This window comes from Pleurodeles waltl, chromosome 4_1, assembly GCF_031143425.1.
Source record: "Pleurodeles waltl isolate 20211129_DDA chromosome 4_1, aPleWal1.hap1.20221129, whole genome shotgun sequence".
Lineage (NCBI taxonomy): Eukaryota > Metazoa > Chordata > Amphibia > Caudata > Salamandridae > Pleurodeles > Pleurodeles waltl.
In genome coordinates this window covers 644,981,499-645,006,315 of record NC_090442.1, presented here as the reverse complement: position 1 = coordinate 645,006,315, position 24,817 = coordinate 644,981,499, and the positions used below count along the sequence as shown (strand labels likewise).

The following is a 24,817-nucleotide window of genomic DNA, read 5'->3' as shown; positions in this document are numbered from 1 at the left end:
AGAGGACATTCACTCCTCATGGGTACCTGCATCCCAGCTACAGAGCACTGAATATGTGCAAGCCAAGGAAGTCAGCCAGACAAACTGAAATCTATAGAGTGGCCCCACAGTGGAGGGACTGGCTTCCTCCCCTGGAACTATTGCTCTAAGAGACTGCCACCTCTCCCCCAGTTTCAGAAAACGTGCAGGTGCTAACGGAATCAATACCCTTTCGAATCCCTCTGATGAACACTGTTGTTAAATTGTGTTCCAGTGGTTCGTGTCACTGAAAACATACCCCCTACCTCTAATTCCATCACAAAGACCCCATATACATCAAGGGAGCTAACTCTAGATGGGTTGCAAACTCCTATTAGCGTCCAAAACAGGGTGCCAAGTTGCGTGATATTTGCTCATGAGTTAATTTCCAAAATGCTGTTTGCTCAGGTGCACAGGGCATACCTCGCAGTATTAGCACAATAGGTGCTGGCAGGAATAAATCTGGTAAGAACAGTGTTGGCAAACAGCATACAATTTGGATATGTGAAGCCTCGACCGTTCTCCAGGTTGGGTAAATTGGAATATCACACCATTTGCCAACAGGTTCCTCGCTTTGGTTTTACCTGCTGTAAATGTGTGGCCAAATTGCAAGGAGTAGGTAATTTGCATCTGAGGAAATAGGAATATACAATTAGCTCGTGAGTAATTACTGCTCAGCCGTTTTGGTTGCAAACCCAAAACGGAATTACCCACATAGTTGTAATCAGTCGTGGTCCTCTCTCATCTGGACTAAGCCAACATTCCAGCATCAGTCAGCATAGCTCCTCAGTCAGCTTTAACTAGTGCGAAAGCCAGTGGTCAGACACAGGCTTCGTTCGCTCCATGCCCCATTTCAAAGAGTCCTATCAGGAAGCCAAACTTTGTTAGCTACACCAGTCATTTCCTTAAGCGCACTGTCGCCAAAAATCTATGCAGTCTCTGACAACATCCCCATGAGGAAAGATCTGCAAACATACGGTCTAAAGTCCCAACAGATAAACGATGGAAGTTCTTCGTACACCAACTTTAACTCCTCAGTTCGCACTCTATATCAACCACCCACTGTAAAAACACTAACAGCTCCCAGCAACGGACATGGAGCTATTGGCAATCAGTGCCGAGAGGAATGCACCAGCTATACATATACAATGTGGTTAAGGAGACCTGAAGTAAAGAACTGAAAACGCATCTCTCTTTAAACTACAACTCCTTAACTCATGGCTCCAACCACTCTACCCTTCCTCTGTCTTTTTCTGTATGTTCTGTGCCATCCTTTAATGTGTTACTCTTAAAGCTCTCCGCTAAGCATGTGGCTCAGTCCACGCTATTGACGTAATAAATAAAATACAAAAAATAATACAAATAAAACGTAAAATACCACGTCAACCCTGAAATCATTAAAGGTTGTAAGAAAAAAATAGAAGTTTTAACGTTTAATGGATATTCTTCATCATTATTCAAAATAATATTTCCTAATAACAACTTAATTTTCTTAATTTTCACAATACGTCATGTATGCGCTGCACCATGCCCGTTTTACAGCTTAACACAGGAAACCAGAACGACTGGTCACATGAAAAAGTAACAGGATATCAATTAAAATGTAATTGCATGTCAATGTATGTAGGGCGTTTGATTATTAGTTCTGAATTCAACATAAAATGGCAGAACGCCCCTGGGTACTAGCTGTTAATTATCCAAAATACAGAGTGACAGAGCTCTCTTTGACCACGCGTGAGGAGCTCATTCAACACAGTTTTTTTGTCTTACATTCTGGGATTTATAGTCCCATTTATTTATTTAGAAAATAAAAACTACAAATCCCGGAATTCAAAGCAAAAACCTGGACTGGAGGAGCTACTCACTCATGGATATGGGACTCTTGGGAGCTGTTGACTGGTTTTCATTTCTCTAAATTCCAACCATTTTCAATGCTACAGGAAGCTTACCTAATGAGGCCGCCGTGCAGTGCGCAATCATGAACCCCGAGTTCAGGCCACCTTCCGTAACTAAAAATGCTGGCAATTCACTGAGGGATGGGTTACACAACCTCTCAATTCTTCTTTCACTGATTGCAGCAAGTTCATGGACACCAATAGCCAGATAGTCCAGAGCCTGAAAAGAGAAATAATCTTAAATCCTTTACAAACACTACACTTTACAGATTCTTAAAACGATCTCAATGATCCGGGAGCAGTTCAAGGAGTTGTGACCCTGGAAAACTGCACTATCTGTCCCACGAGGCATACCACCATTGCTTTTCTCACACGCAATGTATTTATTTACAGTCTGGTGGAATTTTTGGTGCTACAATGAATAATTTGAGAAAAATTATCACCCATCTAATGAAAACAGTTTTTCTTTCAAATGTAGACCTTCAAAGGTACTTCCAGTCTACAATACGTTTAGTTAACCAAACACTTACTTTTGCAGGGTATTCACCATGAAAGTTTCCGCCGGATATAGTTTCGCCTCTATCAGCAAAAACCATCTTTGAATGTATGTTAAGGAACTGAGAAATAATGTTTAAGAGTAAAAATAGTTAAAATTAGCAAACTGTTATGAAAGTTGAAACAAACCCAAAAGACATGTATACCATAAAAAATAGATGCGAACATCACATACTGTCTACCAGGAGGCATACATGGGAAGATGGACGTATGCACCATGAAATGCACTTCTGAGGGGATCACCAAATACAATTATGAACACTATTCTTGTGTATTATTTCATTGTAGTATAGAATGGAAGAGTTCAGTTTACCTGAGCTTCTCCAACAACATTTAGGTTTTATGATTACTTGGGCGATGATAAACTGCACTGAACCCTGCCTCCTCTGTATGGGACAGCGATAATCCATCATCAGCGTAAATGTCACTTTAGACACTGGATGCTGCAGATCATAAAGCAGATATATTTGCTTTTGCTCTCTCTTTATAAAAAGTAAAAGGCTGTAGCTAAACTCGTTTGAGTCCTTGTATTCTTTAAAGAGCTTGTGATTGCAAAGTGAAAGGAAATTTTTTCAAATGTGAGTTTCTCTTAAATTCCTAGACTTTTTAAATTCTGGTACTGATGCTGGACATCACTTTAATGCACATATTAACCTTTCTATGAATAATTTACTTAAGGTCCAGTGAGAAGTCTTCGGTCAAGCAAGTGTCTATATGATTAAAAAAATATAAAGAAGAGGAGTTCAGGGGTAAACTCCAAAACATGTAGACCACTAAGGAGGACAGGTACATAATATACCCACCCTCCTGACACCCCTTTTTAATCATACTACACCTGTGAGACATATTAAACGAGTAATATCATCCAGAGGGGGGGTATTTTTAATTTACAAAGACCCCACCGCTCCTATCCTTTTCTAGCATCCGCATCACTGATACCAATAGTGCTACCATGTATTCCGTCGGTCGCAGAGAACGCCTCGTTCTGCAGCAGAATGCAAAGAAACCCAATGATGAAGCATGCCACCAAGGGGTAAAACTGGTGGGTGAGGGTTTTTCTAACAAAAAAACTTTTTTTCTGTGGAAGTTTTCCCCTCTGGGGTGGGTCTCTAACTATCTAAGGTAGTTGTCTCTTGGATGTTTAAGTTTCAGGAGTAATACTTTTCACATCAGAGCACAGAGTGGTTACAGACAGAAACAGCTAGGGTATATACATTTACTGCTACAAATAGGTGCAGGTTATTAAGGGTGTTCACTTCACCCTGCAAACATCAGTGCCCGGCAAGAGTGACAAGCCATTGTTTTGTTGTCCAGTGTCTGTTTCTCATTCTTATACCGTTCTTCTTTTCTGCCAATGGGTGTCCTATTCTAAATGCATGTATCATGGGGGGAGGGGGGGAGATACTGAAGAGTGCAAGCTCCTCCTGGATCCAGAGTACGTTCGTGCTTTCGGAGTTTGGAAATTTGGTCTCTGAATGAATGCTTCACTTCAGAGATTTGTTTTTCTACTCTGGGAACTTCAGTTAAGTACTTGTATAGGTGATGCTGCAGATTTCGACTTAGATTCTACTCAATGACCATAGCATATTTGGTCAGCGTGAGTTCCGCAATCATATTTTTTGGCTCCTGTAAAAAAGCAAGCAATCACATGCAGGATGGATTTAAAGATATGTAGTAAGATGTTGAAGTCAGAATTGCAAATGATGTGAAGGAGTTGCCAAGTTAGGGTACGAAAACTATTTTTACAGATAATTAGCAAAAGGAGGCCACTCACATTTCTAGAATTCCAAGGGAAATTGGAGCTCCAAATCTATAAATACCTGATAGATATATGTATATATATCTGGTATTTAGGTGTTTCATATGCATATTGGTGGAAGGTGATATATTTCCCAGTTATGAGACTCCAGTGTTTTAATTTGAATATGGTAGGGCTTAGCATTATACTTGTTGATTACCGTAAAGCTTTGCACCAGTGAAAAAAATGAAGCAGGTTCAACGTGTACCAATTTAGCAGCTATTTATCATTGCTTATATATTAGCGTATTGTGTAGAAAATATTTAGTCGCCGAGCAAAATAAAACCAACATTTTTCACCTTATTTTTTTGCAGAGTTTATAAACAATTGTTCAACACTTGCCTACCTTTCAAATATTTAGGGAAATACTAAATTTGAATCACAAATCAGTTTGTGTCAAGTCTGTTAAGCTCCCTTTTGGAACAACGTTTCTGTTTTTTTTTTTTTTTTAAATGATTAGACAATTAATGGCCTTTATTGTTGCCCTTTGCGTAGATCTTCAAGTAATATAGAGTGGAATACAATCCGATCCATTTCATGTTTCACAGTGGGGTTTGTACCAACATCTATTTTCACCAATCCCCATCATGAAAAAGGTAACGTAGTTCAAAATGCACTTGATCTGGTGTCTGCTGAGCACCTTTGCAAAGTTTGCTTAATATGATCCGTTGCTGTTCGGGAAGAAGATAAGGGTGCATGTTGACTTCGAACTCAGGAAAGGTGCTGAATTTAGAGCACCAACACTGATTTCTTCTGAGAAATACAGTATTTCTCCCAGATATTGGATTTCAGAATCCATGCTCCTAAAATGAGCAGTCTTGGAAACCTTAGAGGCTGGCATTCAAAGAAAACAGGTTTATGCTACCAAGTCTCAAATTGGAGTGTCAAAAACAGCAACTTCTCCTTCCAAGTCTCTTCAACCTCGATATCCAAATGTATTCATCTTTCTTCTCCCTCGTCTGCACTAGTGTTGCTTACTGTTTTTAGGCTGGAATGTTGTTGGCAGAACTGAGAAGCTAGATCACGTTACAAAGCTAGAGCCACTTTATTGCCTCCCACTTTACACCCGTTTGAAGTTCAAACATCTCTGGATCATACATCAAGCTCAATGCACTGACATAGTAGGTACCAGGTTCCCGCTAAAATATAAAACATCTCACCAGGAGGAATGCTGCATGCTCTGTCCGAAAACACAAGCCGACTCTTGCTGCAGGTCAAACCTTCAGAGCAGTCAGTCCATGTCTCGGACCTCTCACCAGCCAAACATCAGGACAGCAACTGACCCCCCTGATGTGCAGCAAACTACTTGCTTGCGTTGAAAGAAAATGTGGAGATTATAAACCACTATACTGCCCACTTAGCAGCCATAAAACTTGAATACCCCTCAATGCACACTACTGATCCTACCCCATCAATCCATCTAAGTACGTGACCACTTTCCCTGGGAAGGAAGTTAGAGTCTAACTGGCCAGAAACAGTAAACATCTCTGATAATATTTGATACAATTCATGTTCAATGTGGAGTTCAAAGATCAGTCATATCACTGTTCCGGGTAATGAAACATTTTATATGTCTCAAATAACATCCCATCATTTTACATAGGAGTAACTAAAGAAATGAAAATGTTCAAATGTTTTTAAAATGCTTATAAAATTCATAATCGCTTGCTAACAACGGAAGAATCTATTGAGACAAACGGCAAAATGTATTTGCCAGATTACCGTGAGTTAAATAAAAATCCTACGTGTTTGCCATGCAAATAAAAGTATCGAAATCAAAAGGGCATTGGTTCACTGTAGAATTATTTAAGCATACATAATTTCACAATCAAGAGATTCATAATCCATAAATAAACGGTATTCCCAAAAGTAGTTCAGAACTATTCAAATAAATGTAATTGCAAAAAACAACCAAAGTAAGGAAGTAGTTCATACATTTATTTCCTGGGAAAACTTCAAGTAAATAATTCAAACAAATGAATTGAAGGGTGCCCAAAAATTGAAGAAAATAAGTGAATAAGTGATAAGTGCATATACATAAGATGACGCATGAGTCTGGTATTTTACACAGGAGAAGGGGAACCCCCGGGTTCAGTGATGGTTCCAAACTAAGTAGATTCGAGAGGCATGGATCGCCCTTACTAGTACACTTAAAGAGCATCAAATGTTTGTGATTAACAAATATAATCCAGCACAAAGAAATAAATCAAAATGATTCAAATAGCAGGTGTCAGAGCATTTGTGTACTCTCACTCAGTGAGTCGATCATGCCATAATTTCCTTGAATTTATTTATTTGAATTGCTTACTTGAATTTTCCTCTTGAAAATGTATGTATGACATACTCACTTACTTTTTTTTTATTTGCATTTATTTGAATATTCCTAAACCACGTTTTTTGAATATGCTGTATTGTGAAGGCATTATGCATCTCTTGATGGGGAAATTAGATATGTTTAAATAAGTCTGTGAACCGCTGTCTTCTTGATACTTATATTGCTTCTGATTCCTGCCTAGCTTAATTGGCATACCAATGTTTTTGTTATAGTTATGTAAATAAAAGTAGCTGTGCAAATCAGCGCCTTATGATTACTAGTGCTTTTTAAACGGTCTACAAGAATCATGTCGTTTGTTGCATTGTGGGCATGTGAGAAATCACTTATATCAGCTTGTTGTCCGGCCTCTGATCTAAAGAGGAGTGGGTGGAATTTCCACTTAAAAAAGCAAAACAGCAAAAATCACCACCTTTTTAGGTCGCAGCCTACCAGACAGAGCAACTGTCTGGTTTGCTAAAGACATCTTGGGAACTTTCAGAAGTAGACCTAGGGATGCATTCTACTCGTTGATTACCTTTGGCTTTGTGGTTTGCAACTCACACTTTCTGGCTTTCCATCTACTGGCTTTATGTGCTTTAGGCTTTCAAGGCTCAGTTTGTCCCTCCCATTTCCTAAACCGTGTTTTCTGTATTCTTCCACAAACTCACTTTCTGGTAACAGGCCTTTAAATCTTGTTCTTATCTTGTCACATTTGCTGTGAATTCACAGACCAAGGTAAAATGTCAAATGCTGTCTTCCAAGGGTGCATGTTTACTTTTCTTTCTCTGACTTCAAAGTGAGAGGATTTATGTGACAATCTTGCTGGATACTGGGGGTAGGAAAGAGTTTTATTTCTAGCACACAACATTTAAATAAACTAAGTATTTCAGAATATATCAGAATTATGAACGCACAAATAAAGCACAATTTTTGTTATTTCTGAAGTGTGTTGACAACAAATTCTTTAATATGATCAAAGGGAATCATTAAACTAGGTGATTCAATTTCCACACATTATCGTCTATGCAATGTATAGTTTTATTAGTAAAACTCTCCGTGCAAATGTAATGGATATTTCAATTGAATTGCATTGTTTGTAATTGTAGTGTGCACCATATCATGAATACTTCACCCTACACCATTCCACTCTGCTCTGCTCCACTCCATTGCACCACTCTACTGTGCAGCACTCTACTTCACACAACTCCACACCACTGTACTCGCCACTACTCCACTCTACGTCAATTAACACTACGCCTCCCTACTCTACACCGTACCACTCTACTCTATGCCAATGGATTCTTTGCCACTCTACACCACTACACTATTAGCCACTGCACTCTACACCACTCCAGTCTAGGCCAAACTAATCTACTCTGAAGAACTCCACTCTATTCCACTGTACAATAAGCCACTCTGCAACACTGCACTCTACACCACTGCATCCTATGCAAATACACTCTATGCCAGTCCTCTTTACTCTGCAACACTCACCTCTATGCACTTGCACTTAACGCCAGTCCACTGTATGCCACTCTAATCTACTCTGTACCACTGCACTCTATGACATTACAGTCTATGCCACTCTACACAACTGCACTCTACCCTGCAACTCTATGCCACTTCAAGCTACTTCGAAACAATCTACTCTATGCCGCTGTACTCTACACCACACTAATCCACTCTATGCCACTGCACTCTACCCTTAACCACTGCACTTTACACCAATGCAATCTACACAACTGCACTCTGTCACTGAACTCTTCACCACTGCACTTTACTCTGCACCACTGTACTCTAAGCCACTGTTCTCTACACCACTATGCTTTGACACTCTATTCCGTAACATTGCACCCTCTGCAACTGAACTCTATGCTGTTCTACTCTGCACCACTGTACAGCAATGCACTCTCTGCCACTCGACTCTTCTCTGCTCCACTACTCTCTACTATGCACCACTTTAATCTATCGCACTGCATTCTACAATGCTGCATTGTACGCCGCTGAATTCACTGCCACCACACTCTATGCCACTATACTCTGCTACACTCTACTCCAATGCACTCTACATCAGTCCATTCAACTCTATGCCACTCCAGTAGATGACACTCTACGTGACTCCACACAATGCTGCTTCAATACACGACACACTCTGCCACTCCACTATACAAAACTCTACTCCACTCTTCGCCATTCCACTATACTACACTCCACACCACTCTACTCTATGGCACTAACCTTTAGCCATGCCAAACAGCTGCCACGCTAGTGAACAACATGGCTAAAACACATATGCAAAGCCAATGGCGCTTACATAGGCGAGACCTATTGGCTTTGCCAATGCTTGTTTTCTTCTGCTTGCAGAGCCATAGTGAAGGGGAAAGAAAAAAAGCTTAAAACAGCATGGTCAGGGACCATGCAGTGTAATCACCTTACATGTGATTACAGTAACATAATCAAGTTTCCTGGGACAGTGATCTTGAAAGCAACTTTTCAAGGATTATATGACGGAACACCGAATTAAAAACAACTACTAACCTTAACAACGAGGTCGGAACAACGACTTCGTCCTTACTACTAATGATTTTACCACGAATGCCTTAACAACGATATTTCGTTGTAAAGGCATTCCTGATAAAATCATTAGCAATAGGCACCATTCACCCTACATCCCCCACCCCAAAACCTAAAACCCCCTGACCCCCCACCCACTCCCCAAAACCTAAAACCCCCTAACCCCCCTCCCCAAAACCAAAACGCACTACCCCCCCAACCCCACCCCAAAACCTACAGCCCCCTAACCCCCCAACCCCACCCCAAAACCTAAAACCCCCTGACCCCCCACCCCCTCCCCAAAACCAAAAATGCCCCACCCCCCCAACCCCACCCCAAAACCTAAACCCACCACTTACCTTCGCCAACTCCCTTCTTTGTACCTTAACCACGCATGTTCGCTGTTCAGAACATACGTAGTTAAGGCACAAAAATACGAAGTCGTGGTTAAAAAAAGCGTTGTTACGCTTTCGTTAACCACGACTTTCGTAATAAAAAAGTCGTAAAAAAGGATGTTTCCCCTTTTCTAGCAGGTGTCTCTATATGAGGCATCTGCTTGCATGGTACACTCAGAGCTCTAAGCAGGGAGATGCCACACTGGCAGGTTTACCCTGCTGGAGAAGTTGGTTTCAAGCATTGTCAGGGGGCTGACAGTGTAACTTGTTGCAAATAGAATGAAGGTAAATTATATTGCCCAGCAACAGGCAGTGCTGTGCTGTACTGTAGAATGGACACGCTTTTCACATTTCACACTGAAAGAAACCAGGAATGCAATGCATTACACCTGTGTAAGGAAATGCCTCCTTGGCATGGTTACCCCCTGACTTTTTGCCTTTGCTGATGCTATGTTTTGAATTGAAAGTGTGCTGAGGCCTGCTAACCAGGCCCCAGCACCAGTGTTCTTTCCCTAACCTGTACTTTTGATTCCACAATTGGCACACCCTGGCATCCAGGTAAGTCCCTTGTAACTGGTACCCCTGGTACCAAGGGCCCTGATGCCAGGGAAGGTCTCTAAGGGCTGCAGCATATCTTATGCCACCCTGAGGACCCCTCACTCAGCACAGACACACTGCTTAACAGCTTGTGTGTGCTGGTGAGAACAAAACGAGTAAGTCGACATGGCACTCCCCTCAGGGTGCCATGCCAACCTCACACTGCCTATGCAGTATAGATAAGTCACCCCTCTAGTAGGCCTTACAGCCCTAAGGCAGGGTGCACTATACCATAGGTGAGGGCACCAGTACATGGGTACTGTGCCCTTACAGTGTCTAAGCCAAACCTTAGACATTGTAAGTGCAGGGTAGCCATAAGAGTACATGGTCTGGGAGTCTGTCAAACACGGACTCCACAGCACCATAATGGCTACACTGAAAACTGGGAAGTTTGGTATCAAACTTCTCAGCACAATAAATGCACACTGATGCCAGTGTACATTTTATTGTGAAATACACCCCAGAGGGCACCTTAGAGGTGCCCCCTGAAACCTTAACCGACTATCTGTGTAGGCTGACTAGTTCCAGCAGCCTGCCACAACTGAGACATGTTGCTGGCCCCATGGGGAGAGTGCCTTTGTCACTCTGAGGCCAGTAACAAAGCCTGCACTGGGTGGAGATGCTAACACCTCCCCCAGACAGGAGCTGTCACACCTGGCGGTGAGCCTCAAAGGCTCACCCCTTTGTGCCAGCACCGCAGGACACTCCAGCTAGTGGAGTTGCCCGCCCCCTCCGGCCACGGCCCCCACTTTTGGCAGCAAGGCCGGAGAAAATAATGAGAATAACAAGGAGGAGTCACTGGCCAGTCAGGACAGCCCCTAAGGTGTCCTGAGCTGAAGTGACTCTAACTTTTAGAAATCCTCCATCTTGCAGATGGAGGATTCCCCAATAGGATTAGGAATGTGACCCCCTCCCCTTGGGAGGAGGCACAAAGAGGGTGTACCCACCCTCAGGGCTAGTAGCCATTGGCTACTAACCCCCCAGACCTAAACACGCCCTTAAATTTAGTATTTAAGGGCTCCCCTGAACCTAAGAATTTAGATTCCTGAAACCTACAAGAAGAAGAAGACTGCTGAGCTGAAAAACCCCTGCAGAGGAAGAACAGAAGACACCAACTGCTTTGGCCCAAGTCCTACCGGCCTGTCTCCTGCCTTCCAAAGAAACCTGCTCCAGCGACGCTTTCCAAAGGACCAGCGACCTCTGAATCCTCAGAGGACTGCCCTGCTTCAAGAAAAACAAGGAACTCCCGAGGACAGCGGCCCTGCTCCAAAAGACTGAAACTTTGTTTCAAGGAGCAGACTTAAAGACCCCTGCAACTCCCCGCAAGAAGCGTGAGACTTGCAACACTGCACCCGGCGACCCCGACTCGACTGGTGTAGAACCAACACCTCAGGGAGGACCCTCCGGCGACTCCGAGACCGTGAGTAACCAAAGTTGTCCCCCCTGAGCCCCCACAGCGACGCCTGCAGAGGGAATCCCGAGGCTCCCCCTGACCGCGACTGCCTGAACTCCATTTCCCGACGGCTGGAAAAGACCCTGCACCCGCAGCCCCCAGCAACTAAAGGAACGGAACTCCTGTGCAGGAGTGACCCCCAGGAGGCCCTCTCCCTTGCCCAGGTGGTGGCTACCCCGAGGAGCCCCCCCCTTGCCTGCCTGCACCGCTGAAGAGATCCCTTGGTCTCTCATTGAAAACCATTGAAAACCCGACACGTGTTTGCACACTGCACCCGGCCGCCCCCGCGCTGCTGAGGGTGTACTTTTTGTGCTGACTTGTCCCCCCCCGGTGCCCTACAAAACCCCCCTGGTCTGCCCTCCGAAGACGCGGGTACTTACCTGCTGGCATACCGGAACCGGGGCACCCCCTTCTCTCCATTGAAGCCTATGCGTTTTGGGCACCTCTTTGACCTCTACACCTGACCGGCCCTGACCTGCTGGTGTGGTAACTTTGGGGTTGCTCTGAACCCCCAACGGTGGGCTACCTTGGACCCAAACCTGAGACTTGTAAGTGATTTACTTACCTGACAAAACTAACAAAACTTACCTCCCCCAGGAACTGTGAAAATTGCACTGTGTCCACTTTTAAAACAGCTTATTGTGTTTTATGTAAAAAGTATACATGCTAATGTAATGATTTAAAGTTCCTGAAGTACTTACCTGCAATACCTTTCAAATGAGATATTACATGTAAAATTTGAACCTGTGGTTCTAAAAATAAACTAAGAAAATATATTTTTCTATAACAAAACCTATTGGCTGGATTTGTCTCTGAGTGTGTGTTCCTCATTTATTGCCTGTGTGTATGTACAACAAATGCTTAACACTACTCTTTTGATAAGCCTACTGCTCGACTACACTAACACAAAATAGAGCATTAGTATTATCTCTTTTTGCCACTATCTTACCTCTAAGGTGAACCCTTGGACTCTGTGCATACTATTCCTTACTTTGAAATAGTGCCTACAGAGCCAACTTCCTACATTGGTGGATCAGCAGTGGGGTACAAGACTTTGCATTTGCTGGACTACTCAGCCAATACCTGATCACACGACAAATTCCAAAAATTGTCATTAGAAATTGTTTTTGCAATTTGAAATTTTTCTAAATTCTTAAAAGTCCTGCTAGGGCCTTGTGTTAGTCCCTGTTAGCATTTCCTTTTAGAGTTTAAAAGTTTGGTAAAAGTTTGAATTAGAACCTAGAACTAGTTTTAGATTCTTAAAAAGTATTCCAACTTTTAGAAGCATAATGTCTAGTGCAGAGATGAATGTGGTGGAACTCGACACTACACCTTACCTCCATCTTAAGATGAGGGAGCTAAGGTCACTCTGTACACTAAAGAAAATAGTAATGGGCCCCAGACCTTCGAAACTACAGCTCCAGGAGCTTTTGGCAGAGTTTGAAAGAGCCAACCCCTCTGAGGATGGCAACACAGAGGATGATAATAGTGACTTGGAGGGTAATTCCCCCTTACCAGTCCTATCTAGGGAAGACAGGGCCTCTCAAGCCCTGACTCCACAAATCATAGTCAGAGATGCTGGTTCCCTCACAGGAGGGACCAACCTCTCTGAAATCACTGAGGATAACTCCAGTGAAGAGGACATCCAGTTAGCCAGGATGGCCAAAAGATTGGTTTTGGAAAGACAGATCCTAGCCATAGAAAGGGAAAGACAAGAGATGGGCCTAGGACCCATCAATGGTGGCAGCAACATAAATAGGGTCAGAGATTCTCCTGACATGTTGAAAATCCCTAAAGGGATTGTAACTAAATATGAAGATGGTGATGACATCACCAAATGGTTCACAGCTTTTGAGAGGGCTTGTGTAACCAGAAAAGTGAACAAATCTCACTGGGGTGCTCTCCTTTGGGAAATGTTCACAGGAAAGTGTAGGGATAGACTCCTCACACTCTCTGGAAAAGATGCAGAATCTTATGACCTCATGAAGGGTACCCTGATTGAGGGCTTTGGATTCTCCACTGAGGAGTATAGGATTAGATTCAGGGGGGCTCAAAAATCCTCGAGCCAGACCTGGGTTGACTTTGTAGACTACTCAGTAAAAACACTAGACGGTTGGATTCAAGGCAGTGGTGTAAGTAATTATGATGGGCTGTACAATTTATTTGTGAAAGAACACCTATTAAGTAATTGTTTCAATGATAAACTGCATCAGCATCTGGTAGACCTAGGACCAATTTCTCCCCAAGAATTGGGAAAGAAGGCGGACCATTGGGTCAACACTAGGGTGTCCAAAACTTCCACAGGGGGTGACCAAAAGAAAGGGGTCACAAAACCTCCCCAGGGGAAGGGTGGTGAGACAACCAAAAACAAAAATAGTAAAGAGTCTTCTACAGGCCCCCAAAAACCTGCACAGGAGGGTGAGCCTCTTCACAAAACAATTCTGGGTACAAGGGTAAAAACTTTTATCCCAAAAAGGCCTGGTGTCGTAGCTGTAGTCAGCCTGGACACCAAACTGGAGACAAGGCCTGTCCCAAGAAAGATACCACTTCTAACTCCACTCCAGCTAAAACTGGAATGGCCAGTCTCCAAGTGGGATCAACAGTGTGCCCAGAGCAAATCAGGTGTCACACTGAAGCTACATTAGTCTCTGAGGGTGGGGTGGATTTAGCCACACTGGCTGCCTGGCCCCCTAACATGCAAAAATACAGGCAGCAGCTCTTAATTAATGGGACAAGTGTAGAGGGCCTGAGGGATACAGGTGCCAGTGTCACTATGGTGACAGAGAAACTGGTTTCCCCTGGCCAATACCTGGCTGGACAAACTTATCCAGTCACCAACGCTGACAATCAGACTAAAGTACATCCCATGGCTATGGTAACTTTAGAGTGGGGAGGGGTCAATGGCCTGAAACAGGTGGTGGTCTCCTCAAATATCCCAGTAGACTGTTTGCTTGGAAATGACCTGGAGTCCTCAGCATGGGCTGAGGTAGAACTGAAAACCCATGCAGCCATGCTGGGTATCCCTGAACTGGTGTGTGTCAAAACAAGGGCACAGTGCAAGGCACAGGGTGAAAAAGTAGAGCTGGAGTCTGGAAGAAAGGCCCTGCCTACCAAGAGAAAAGGAAAGTCAGCTGGGAAACCAGCTGCAACACAACAAGAAAAAGAGAGCCTCTCTTCCCAGGAAGAAGTTCTGCCCTCTGAGGGAACTGAGCCTATGGAGCTGGAACCTTATCAGGTTGAGCTCTTGGGCCCAGGGGGACCCTCAAGGGAAGAGTTGTGTAAGGGACAAGAAACCTGTCCCTCTCTTGAAGGCCTTAGGCAGCAAGCTGCTGAAGAGTCCAAAGGCAAGAAAAATGGAACACATAGGGTCTATTGGGAAGATGGACTCCTGTACACTGAGGCAAGAGATCCCAAACCTGGTGCCACTAGGAGAGTGGAAGTGCCTCAGTGGTTCAGAGAGTTTATTCTGACCTTAGCCCATGATATTCCCCTTGCTGGGCATTTGGGACAAACCAAGACGTGGGAGAGGTTAGTCAACCACTTCTACTGGCCCAACATGTCCCAGAAGGTTAAGGAGTTTTGCACCTCCTGTCCCACCTGTCAAGCCAGTGGTAAGACAGGTGGACATCCAAAGGCCCCCCTCATTCCACTTCCAGTGGTGGGGGTCCCCTTTGAAAGAGTGGGTGTGGACATAGTGGGTCCACTGGAACCTCCCACAACCTCAGGAAATATATACATCCTAGTAGTAGTGGATCATGCTACTAGGTATCCTGAAGCTATTCCCCTTAGGTCGACTACTGCCCCTGCAGTAGCCAAGGCCCTCATTGGTATCTTTACCAGAGTGGGTTTCCCTAAGGAGGTGGTGTCTGACAGAGGTACCAACTTCATGTCAGCATGCCTAAAACACATGTGGAATGAATGTGGAGTGACTTATAAATTCACTACACCATATCATCCACAAACTAATGGCCTTGTTGAGAGATTCAACAAGACATTAAAGGGCATGATCATGGGGCTCCCAGAAAAACTCAAAAGGAGATGGGATGTCCTCCTGCCATGTCTGCTTTTCGCTTACAGAGAGGTGCCTCAGAAGGGAGTAGGGTTCTCACCCTTTGAACTTCTGTTTGGCCACCCTGTAAGGGGACCACTAGCTCTTGTGAAAGAAGGCTGGGAGAGACCTCTTCATGAGCCTAAACAAGACATAGTGGACTATGTGCTTGGCCTTCGCTCAAGGATGGCAGAGTACATGGAAAAGGCAACCAAAAACCTTGAGGCCAGCCAACAGCTCCAGAAGTGTTGGTATGACCAAAAGGCTGCACTGGTTGAATTTCAACCAGGGCAGAAAGTATGGGTTTTGGAGCCTGTGGCTCCCAGGGCACTTCAGGACAAATGGAGTGGCCCTTACCCGATCCTGGAAAAGAAGAGTCAGGTCACCTACCTGGTGGACCTAGGCACAAGCAGGAGCCCCAAGAGGGTGATCCATGTAAACCGCCTAAAACTCTTCCATGACAGGGCTGATGTGAATCTGTTGATGGTAACAGATGAGGAACAGGAAGCTGAGAGTGAGCCTCTCCCTGATCTCCTCTCATCAGACCCTAAAGATGGCTCAGTGGATGGAGTGATCTATTCAGACACCCTCTCTGGCCAACAGCAAGCTGACTGTAGGAGGGTCCTACAACAGTTTGCTGAGCTCTTTTCCCTAACCCCTGGTCAGACACACCTGTGTACCCATGATGTGGACACAGGAGACAGCATGCCTGTCAAAAACAAAATCTTCAGACAGTCTGATCAAGTTAAGGAAAGCATCAAGGTGGAAGTCCACAAGATGCTGGAATTGGGAATAATTGAGTACTCTGGCAGCCCCTGGGCTAGCCCAGTGGTCTTAGTCCCCAAACCTCACACCAAAGAAGGAAAGAGAGAGATGAGATTTTGTGTGGACTACAGAGGACTTAACTCTGTCACCAAGACAGATGCCCATCCCATTCCTAGAGCTGACGAGCTGATTGACAAATTAGGTGCTGCCAAATTCTTAAGTACTTTTGACCTAACAGCAGGGTACTGGCAAATCAAAATGGCACCTGGAGCAAAAGAGAAAACAGCATTCTCCACACCTGATGGGCATTATCAGTTTACTGTTATGCCCTTTGGTTTAAAGAATGCCCCTGCCACCTTCCAAAGGTTGGTGAATCAAGTCCTTGCTGGGTTGGAGTCCTTTAGTGCAGCTTATCTTGATGATATTGCTGTCTTTAGCTCCAACTGGCAGGATCACCTGGTCCACCTGAAGAAGGTTTTGAAGGCTCTGCAATCTGCAGGCCTCTCTATCAAGGCATCCAAATGCCAGATAGGGCAGGGAACTGTGGTTTACTTGGGACACCTTGTAGGTGGAGGCCAAGTTCAGCCACTCCAGCCTAAGATCCAGACTATCCTGGACTGGGCAGCTCCAAAAACCCAGACCCAAGTCAGGGCATTCCTTGGCTTGACTGGGTACTATAGGAGGTTTGTGAAGGGATAGGGATCCATTGTGACAGCCCTCACAGAACTCACCTCCAAGAAAATGCTCAAGAAAGTAAACTGGACTGTAGAATGCCAACAGGCCTTTGACACCCTGAAACAAGCTATGTGCACAGCACCAGTTCTAAAAGCTCCAGATTACTCCAAGCAGTTCATTGTGCAAACAGATGCCTCTGAACATGGGATAGGGGCAGTTTTGTCCCAAACAAATGATGATGGCCTTGACCAGCCTGTTGCTTTCATTAGCAGGAGGTTACTCCCCAGGGAGCAGCGTTGGAGTGCCATTGAGAGGGAGGCCTTTGCTGTGCTTTGGTCCCTGAAGAAGCTGAGACCATACCTCTTTGGTACTCACTTCCTAGTTCAGACTGACCACAGACCTCTCAGATGGCTGATGCAAATGAAAGGTGAAAATCCAAAACTGTTGAGGTGGTCCATCTCCCTACAGGGAATGGATTTTATAGTGGAACACAGACCTGGGACTGCCCATGCCAATGCAGATGGCCTTTCCAGGTTCTTCCACTTAGAAAATGAAGACTCTCTTTGGAAAGGTTAGTCTCATCCTCTTTCGTTTGGGGGGGGAGGGGGTTGTGTAAGGAAATGCCTCCTTGGCATGGTTACCCCCTGACTTTTTGCCTTTGCTGATGCTATGTTTTGAATTGAAAGTGTGCTGAGGCCTGCTAACCAGGCCCCAGCACCAGTGTTCTTTCCCTAACCTGTACTTTTGATTCCACAATTGGCACACCCTGGCATTCAGGTAAGTCCCTTGTAACTGGTACCCCTGGTACCAAGGGCCCTGATGCCAGGGAAGGTCTCTAAGGGCTGCAGCATATCTTATGCCACCCTGGGGACCCCTCACACAGCACAGACACACTGCTTACCAGCTTGTGTGTGCTGGTGAGAACAAAACGAGTAAGTCGACATGGCACTCCCCTCAGGGTGCCATGCCAACCTCACACTGCCTATGCAGTATAGATAAGTCACCCCTCTAGTAGGCCTTACAGCCCTAAGGCAGGGTGCACTATACCATAGGTGAGGGCACCAGTACATGAGTACTGTGCCCCTACAGTGTCTAAGCCAAACCTTAGACATTGTAAGTGCAGGGTAGCCATAAGAGTACATGGTCTGGGAGTCTGTCAAACACAGACTCCACAGCACCATAATGGCTACACTGAAAACTGGGAAGTTTGGTATCAAACTTCTCAGCACAATAAATGCACACTGATGCCAGTGTACATTTTATTGTGAAATACACCCCAGAGGGCACCTTAGAGGTGCCCCCTGAAACCTTAACCGACTATCTGTGTAGGCTGACTAGTTCCGGCAGCCTGCCACAACCGAGACATGTTGCTGGCCCCATGGGGAGAGTGCCTTTGTCACTCTGAGGCCAGTAACAAAGCCTGAACTGGGTGGAGATGCTAACACCTCCCCCAGGCAGGAGCTGTCACACCTGGCGGTGAGCCTCAAAGGCTCACCCCTTTGTGCCAGCACCGCAGGACACTCCAGCTAGTGGAGTTGCCCGCCCCCTCCGGCCACGGCCCCCACTTTTGGCGGCAAGGCCGGAGAAAATAATGAGAATAACAAGGAGTCGTCACTGGCCAGTCAGGACAGCCCCTAAGGTGTCCTGAGCTGAAGTGACTCTAACTTTTAGAAATCCTCCATCTTGCAGATGGAGGATTCCCCATTAGGATTAGGGATGTGACCCCCTCCCCTTGGGAGGAGGCACAAAGAGGGTGTACCCACCCTCAGGGCTAGTAGCCATTGGCTACTAACCCCCCAGACCTAAACACGCCCTTAAATTTAGTATTTAAGGGCTCCCCTGAACCTAAGAATTTAGATTCCTGAAACCTACAAGAAGAAGAAGACTGCTGAGCTGAAAAACCCCTGCAGAGGAAGTACAGAAGACACCAACTGCTTTGGCCCCAGTCCTACCGGCCTGTCTCCTGCCTTCCAAAGAAACCTGCTCCAGCGACGCTTTCCAAAGGACCAGCGACCTCTGAATCCTCAGAGGACTGCCCTGCTTCAAGAAAAACAAGGAACTCCCGAGGACAGCGGCCCTGCTCCAAAAGACTGCAACTTTGTTTCAAGGAGCAGACTTAAAGACCCCTGCAACTCCCCGCAAGAAGCGGGAGACTTGCAACACTGCACCCGGCGACCCCGACTCGACTGGTGGAGAACCAACACCTCAGGGAGGACCCTCTGGCGACTCCGAGACATTGAGTAACCAAAGTTGTCCCCCCTGAGCCCCCACAGCGACGCCTGCAGAGGGAATCCCGAGGCTCCCCCTGACCGCGACTGCCTGAACTCCATTTCCCGACGGCTGGAAAAGACCCTGCACCCGCAGCCCCCAGCACCTAAAGGAACGGAACTCCTGTGCAGGAGTGACCCCCAGGAGGCCCTCTCCCTTGCCCAGGTGGTGGCTACCCCGAGGAGCACCCCCCTTGCCTGCCTGCACCGCTGAAGAGATCCCTTGGTCTCTCATTGAAAACCATTGAAAACCCGACACGTGTTTGCACACTGCACCCGGCCGCCCCCGCGCTGCTGAGGATGCACTTTTTGTGCTGACTTGTGTCCCCCCCGGTGCCCTACAAAACCCCCCTGGTCTGCCCTCTGAAGACGCGGGTACTACCTGCTGGCAGACCGGAACCGGGGCACCCCCTTCTCTCCATTGAAGCCTATGCGTTTTGGGCACCTCTTTGACCTCTACACCTGACCGGCCCTGAGCTGCTGGTGTGGTAACTTTGGGGTTGCTCTGAACCCCCAACGGTGGGCTACCTTGGACCCAAACCTGAGACTTGTAAGTGATTTACTTACCTGACAAAACTAACAAAACTTACCTCCCCCAGGAACAGTGAAAATTGCACTGTGTCCACTTTTAAAACAGCTTATTGTGTTTTATGTAAAAAGTATACATGCTAATGTAATGATTTAAAGTTCCTGGAGTACTTACCTGCAATACCTTTCAAATGAGATATTACATGTAAAATTTGAACCTGTGGTTCTTAAAATAAACTAAGAAAATATATTTTTCTATAACAAAACCTATTGGCTGGATTTGTCTCTGAGTGTGTGTTCCTCATTTATTGCCTGTGTGTATGTACAACAAATGCTTAACACTACTCCTTTGATAAGCCTACTGCTCGACCACACTACCACAAAATAGAGCATTAGTATTATCTCTTTTTGCCACTATCTTACCTCTAAGGGGAACCCTTGGACTCTGTGCATACTATTCCTTACTTTGAAATAGTGCCTACAGAGCCAACTTCCTACAACCTGCAAGCAGGTGTGAAACATGCAAAAACAGTTGCCTAAGGTTTCGCATCTGCTTACCATGTTTTTAAAAGAAATGTGCCCATCCACTAGTACTAAGGGAAAAAGAATAGAAAATGCATTTCATCGTTCATAACTTCACTGGCACAAATACTTAACTTTGGGCAAATTTTAAAGTAAAGAGCTTGCGAGGTAATATATCCAGATAGAATGCTACATTAAAGTTTCGTTCAGAGGGTCATATCATGTAATGAGGATTGCTTTTTCTCATCAGTATGGGTTTGATGCTCATGTGTTCGGGGGCTACCTCGCAGCAATATGTCAACTTTCTGTCAGTAGTTTATCTAAATAATGTCCTGAGAGGGTCTCCTAACAGATTGGTCAGCCCACACTGCTTCAGTCCCAGCTTCAGCCAGATTTTCCACACAGTCGCAACCCAAAGTTGTCGAGGATCCTGGGAACCAGCCAGCAATTTTCATAAACCCTGTAGTCCTTACATCTCACCAACTCATCAACATATGGAATTGTACTAAGGTAACAGTGAATTATGGGGATGTTTTTCACCAGGGGGGTTCTGAGAGACATCAAATCGACAGCAAGAGTGAAGCTCGAGTTGTCTATGATGTCAGGGAGAACCTCAAGATGAAAAACATCCCCGTAATTCACTTTTTACTATTCCATAAATTTATGTTATGTATGGCCCCCAAACTCTTCTGCCCCTGCCTTTACCTGCTACAGTGGTAGAGAAATGGGAAACCATACATAACATGGTCTCTGTCATCTATTCCTGTTCTAAAGGTTAAAAAAAAAACACTTGTCATCCTCGAGCAACCTTCCATGCCTTCCCCTCCTCCTGCAGCTATGCATTCTGCTTTCAGCCAAAGCAGACACGCAGAGCTGCCCTGACAGGCTCTCAGGGAGGCTTGTCAGCCCAGCTTGGAAGGCCTTTATGACATCACTAGTTTTGTTACCAACTGCTGCTACATCATAGCAGTGGGTTATGTGATACTCTCATAACACCACTGAGCACTTCATTGTATTTATTATGATTGTTTTGAGCATACCCAAATAAGTTATTAGCAAATTTGCAAAGTGTTGAGTGATCATGCCAAAAGGATACAGGATTGTCTGTAGCACTGTTGATTTCTGTTGTAATAATGTTCTTTACAAAGGTTATTGTGTCATTAACCACACCATGCACCTGAAAAACAGCAAAAGTAATAAGTGGGTAAGTACCCCTACATAAACTAATTTGGCCCCTGGAGGGTATAAAGCAGTAGTACACAGAAGCAGGCCTCTTGATGATCAGAAGGGGTTGTACATTCACACTGTGATGATAATTACACTAGTAAAATGAGACTTTTTTACTTTTTTGTGACCGGTCACTTAAGTATATTTATAAGGTACGTGTAAAAAATGATTTGGAATCAAGCACTCTAAAAGACGTAACTTCAGGTTTCGGCCTCACTGTCGACAGGGCACAGTGTTTCATGTATTGGGTTTTGTTTTAACATCCTAATCTCTGCAGGGAATTGCAGTTTTGACTTGCTTCTATTGAAACAAGTGATAAATGCACAGGATAACAATAATTTGTAGCAGATAGGTCAGGACTAGAAACAGAACCAGATTTAGCTCTCAGGCATGAAAATGTTATGGCCTTCGCTCTCCTGGCAGAGGCCCATATGACAGAGATCCAATTTCAACAGTGGATCTACCGCATTGGCACCTTCACAGTAGACAGAGAGGAATACAGAGACTTTGTTTTGGCTCCGCATAGCATTTCTGTATGTTTTTCAACAACAAACTCCCAAAACAGGATTTTTTTTTTTTTGAAAAACAGGCTATTAATAACGCTGATGAAGAGGGTATTTTCTTCTTGAAAGTCAGGGCCATGCCACACATGGAGTTGTACCAGGCAGGAAAACAAAGTTAAGATCAGCCAGCCCTAAACGGCATGGGATGGCAGTCCTGTGGTAGATCAGACCACCACGTAAGGCGTTTGTGTAGGGAGAGGCAGCTCAGGATTCATGGGATGACACCTGGCCACTTTCCAGGTTAGGAGGAAGGGTAGAATCCCAGTTTATGGTGGGTCACCCACTCTGTCAAACTCTAACTGCACCCATTGTCCCCTGTCAACATTGAAACTGTGTTACTGTGACTTAAGGTGGTGCTTCATGTTGCAGATAGCACCAAGTAACTGAACAGAAACAATTATTTGTAATCTACCAAATGAGCTTTATTTTGGTCACACCAATTGGGCATACTGCGGAATACATTAAAGGGAATACAAGTACATGCAATTTGGATTGTCAGTTCACATTCAAAGGCACTTTACTTAGCAGCTAAAACCTCTAAATACAGCAATACTGCCATTCATATCCAAGATAGTGTCTATCTTTTTGCATCCAGTATGCTAGGCATTCGGACAGCATGTGCAGTTAACCATTGGTTTATTAAGCACTTATTGAATAACTGAGTACATGGATCTGCGACTCTAGAAAAAGGCAAATTGCCTCTGGCTTCGGGTGGTCACTGTGGTGTTGACAATAAATGATCTGAGAAGCCATATATGTAACACAAATCTAGCTGCAAAGCAAAAGAGCACTTAATTGGTGCGAGATGCAGGCGTGATTCAAGATTTAGAGAGAGGTAGGTAATAGTGCATTTCAGGGTAAGGGGGATATTGGTCTTTGAGAAGGTAAGTCTACAGCCTCTTTCAAGGTTAGGCTTACCCTCTGGATACAGAAGGAATTATACCAAACACTTTTATTGTGAGTATTAGACGCAGTGTTTTATTAATTAAGAATGCTAACAAGTTGCAATAGGGTCCTCACCGTTGAAGTGTCCACTTTTTGGAAACTATCCATTCCAGTCAATTAGAAAATCTTGATTCTCACAAAAAGAGGTGTTAAGCGTACATGTTCAGGGATGACTGGGGGAAAGAGCATCAGTGAAAAGAGGAGTATTTTATTGCAATAATGGATTTTATTATTTTATATCTACTACGTATGTTTATATGTATAATAATACAGAACTGAAGATGCTTTGTTGTGGAGGCCAAACTGTTACTATGATTATAACCCTGTTAGCTTCCAACCGTGGGTAACGTTCTATTTCATTTTCTTAAACATTATCCAAATTGCTACTTTTGTGACCTTACAGTTTTATGTATCTCTTCTGTTCAAATTAAGCAAGTGGGATACAGTGGTAGGGATGTTTACATCCTTCAGAAAGCTGTACTGTTTTTCCCTAAATGATGTTGCATGGTGAGTTAAAGGTAGAGTAAATCCCACTATCAGTGACATAAATAATATTGTTGTAAATGGCCATTACAGTTTAATAACGGGGTAAATAAATATATGGACATTGAGGGAATGCAGTTATATTTAAGAAAAGTGAAGTTTATCTGTACCTGAGGGCAGCAACGTAACGTGTATGCATCTTGGACTCGATCACAGAATCGGTGACTATCTGCAAAAGCAAGATCAAACGGCATTTGTATTGATACTAGTATATCATCAACTTATGTAAATACTCCAGAAAGTGACATTTACCTGCAATCTCAGATGGGTGGTGGTCAGAGTCTAAAAGAGATCTGAATCGCGAGGCAACTTCAATTTGTCCAGGATGAGGACGTAGTGCTTGAATATCTAGTCAGAGTAAAAGTGCAAGTGGTCACTGCACACTTGAAGTCTATAAAATGAATCATAGTAACTGGCCACCTTCTAAATCCTTCTAAAACTTTACATATCAAGTAGTTCCATAACAAATATTTATATTTTCATTGAACTCGAAGCACCATGATAATATGACTGAATGCTCACAAAAATGACAAGTAGCCATTACATAGGACGATTTTATTTCAACAAATCCTCTTGGCAGTACTGGCTACACTTTTAGTCCTAACAAATAAGTTGTTTGAAAACTGAAATAATTTCTCACAATATTGCTTTCCAAAGTAATTGTTAATTTATCACACTTTTGTTTATCCATTCTCTAATGATTTATTCTAAAAATGCAGATTGTCGCACATCAAGTCATGGAAAAATAGGAGACGTGGTACATACTTAATAAAGCTATTTTCTGATTGGCCTGTTACCGTGAACTACATCGCAAACAATGCTGTCATATATAGAACTGTGTTTTCCTGACCTATACGAACTATGCCTTGACTCCTTCTTGTTGTATTAATACGTCTGCTTCATATTATTCACTGGGTGTTTTTATTTCTCATTGACACCGCCTGCAGCAAAATGAGCAGTGATGCATGTGTTGACATGTTGCTCTCAAACAACTCTAGAGGAACTCTTTGGATCATTTTCAAGGCCTTTTCTGTCCACTGTAGGCTATCCATTACAAGACTCTCAACTGTTTATGTAACCAGATTTGTACGACATGACCGATGATATTAGGTCGAGAGAGGATTTAATAATATTAACTTAGTGGGACAGATGTAGA

The 24,817-nt window shown here is 44.2% G+C and overlaps 1 protein-coding gene across 1 annotated transcript in view; it reads right to left on the bottom strand.

The window, feature by feature from the left end:
• The window catches only part of HAL (histidine ammonia-lyase), a 189,175-nt gene that overhangs the window by 47,489 nt on the left and 116,869 nt on the right, over positions 1-24,817 (bottom strand). The window contains exons 13-17 of the mRNA XM_069229088.1: positions 23,914-24,009; positions 23,772-23,830; positions 21,480-21,560; positions 2,444-2,509; positions 1,968-2,133 (exon numbers count right to left, since the gene is read on the bottom strand). Coding sequence (XP_069085189.1) covers positions 1,968-2,133; positions 2,444-2,509; positions 21,480-21,560; positions 23,772-23,830; positions 23,914-24,009 — 468 coding nt within the window. The remainder of the gene's footprint in view (positions 1-1,967; positions 2,134-2,443; positions 2,510-21,479; positions 21,561-23,771; positions 23,831-23,913; positions 24,010-24,817) is intronic.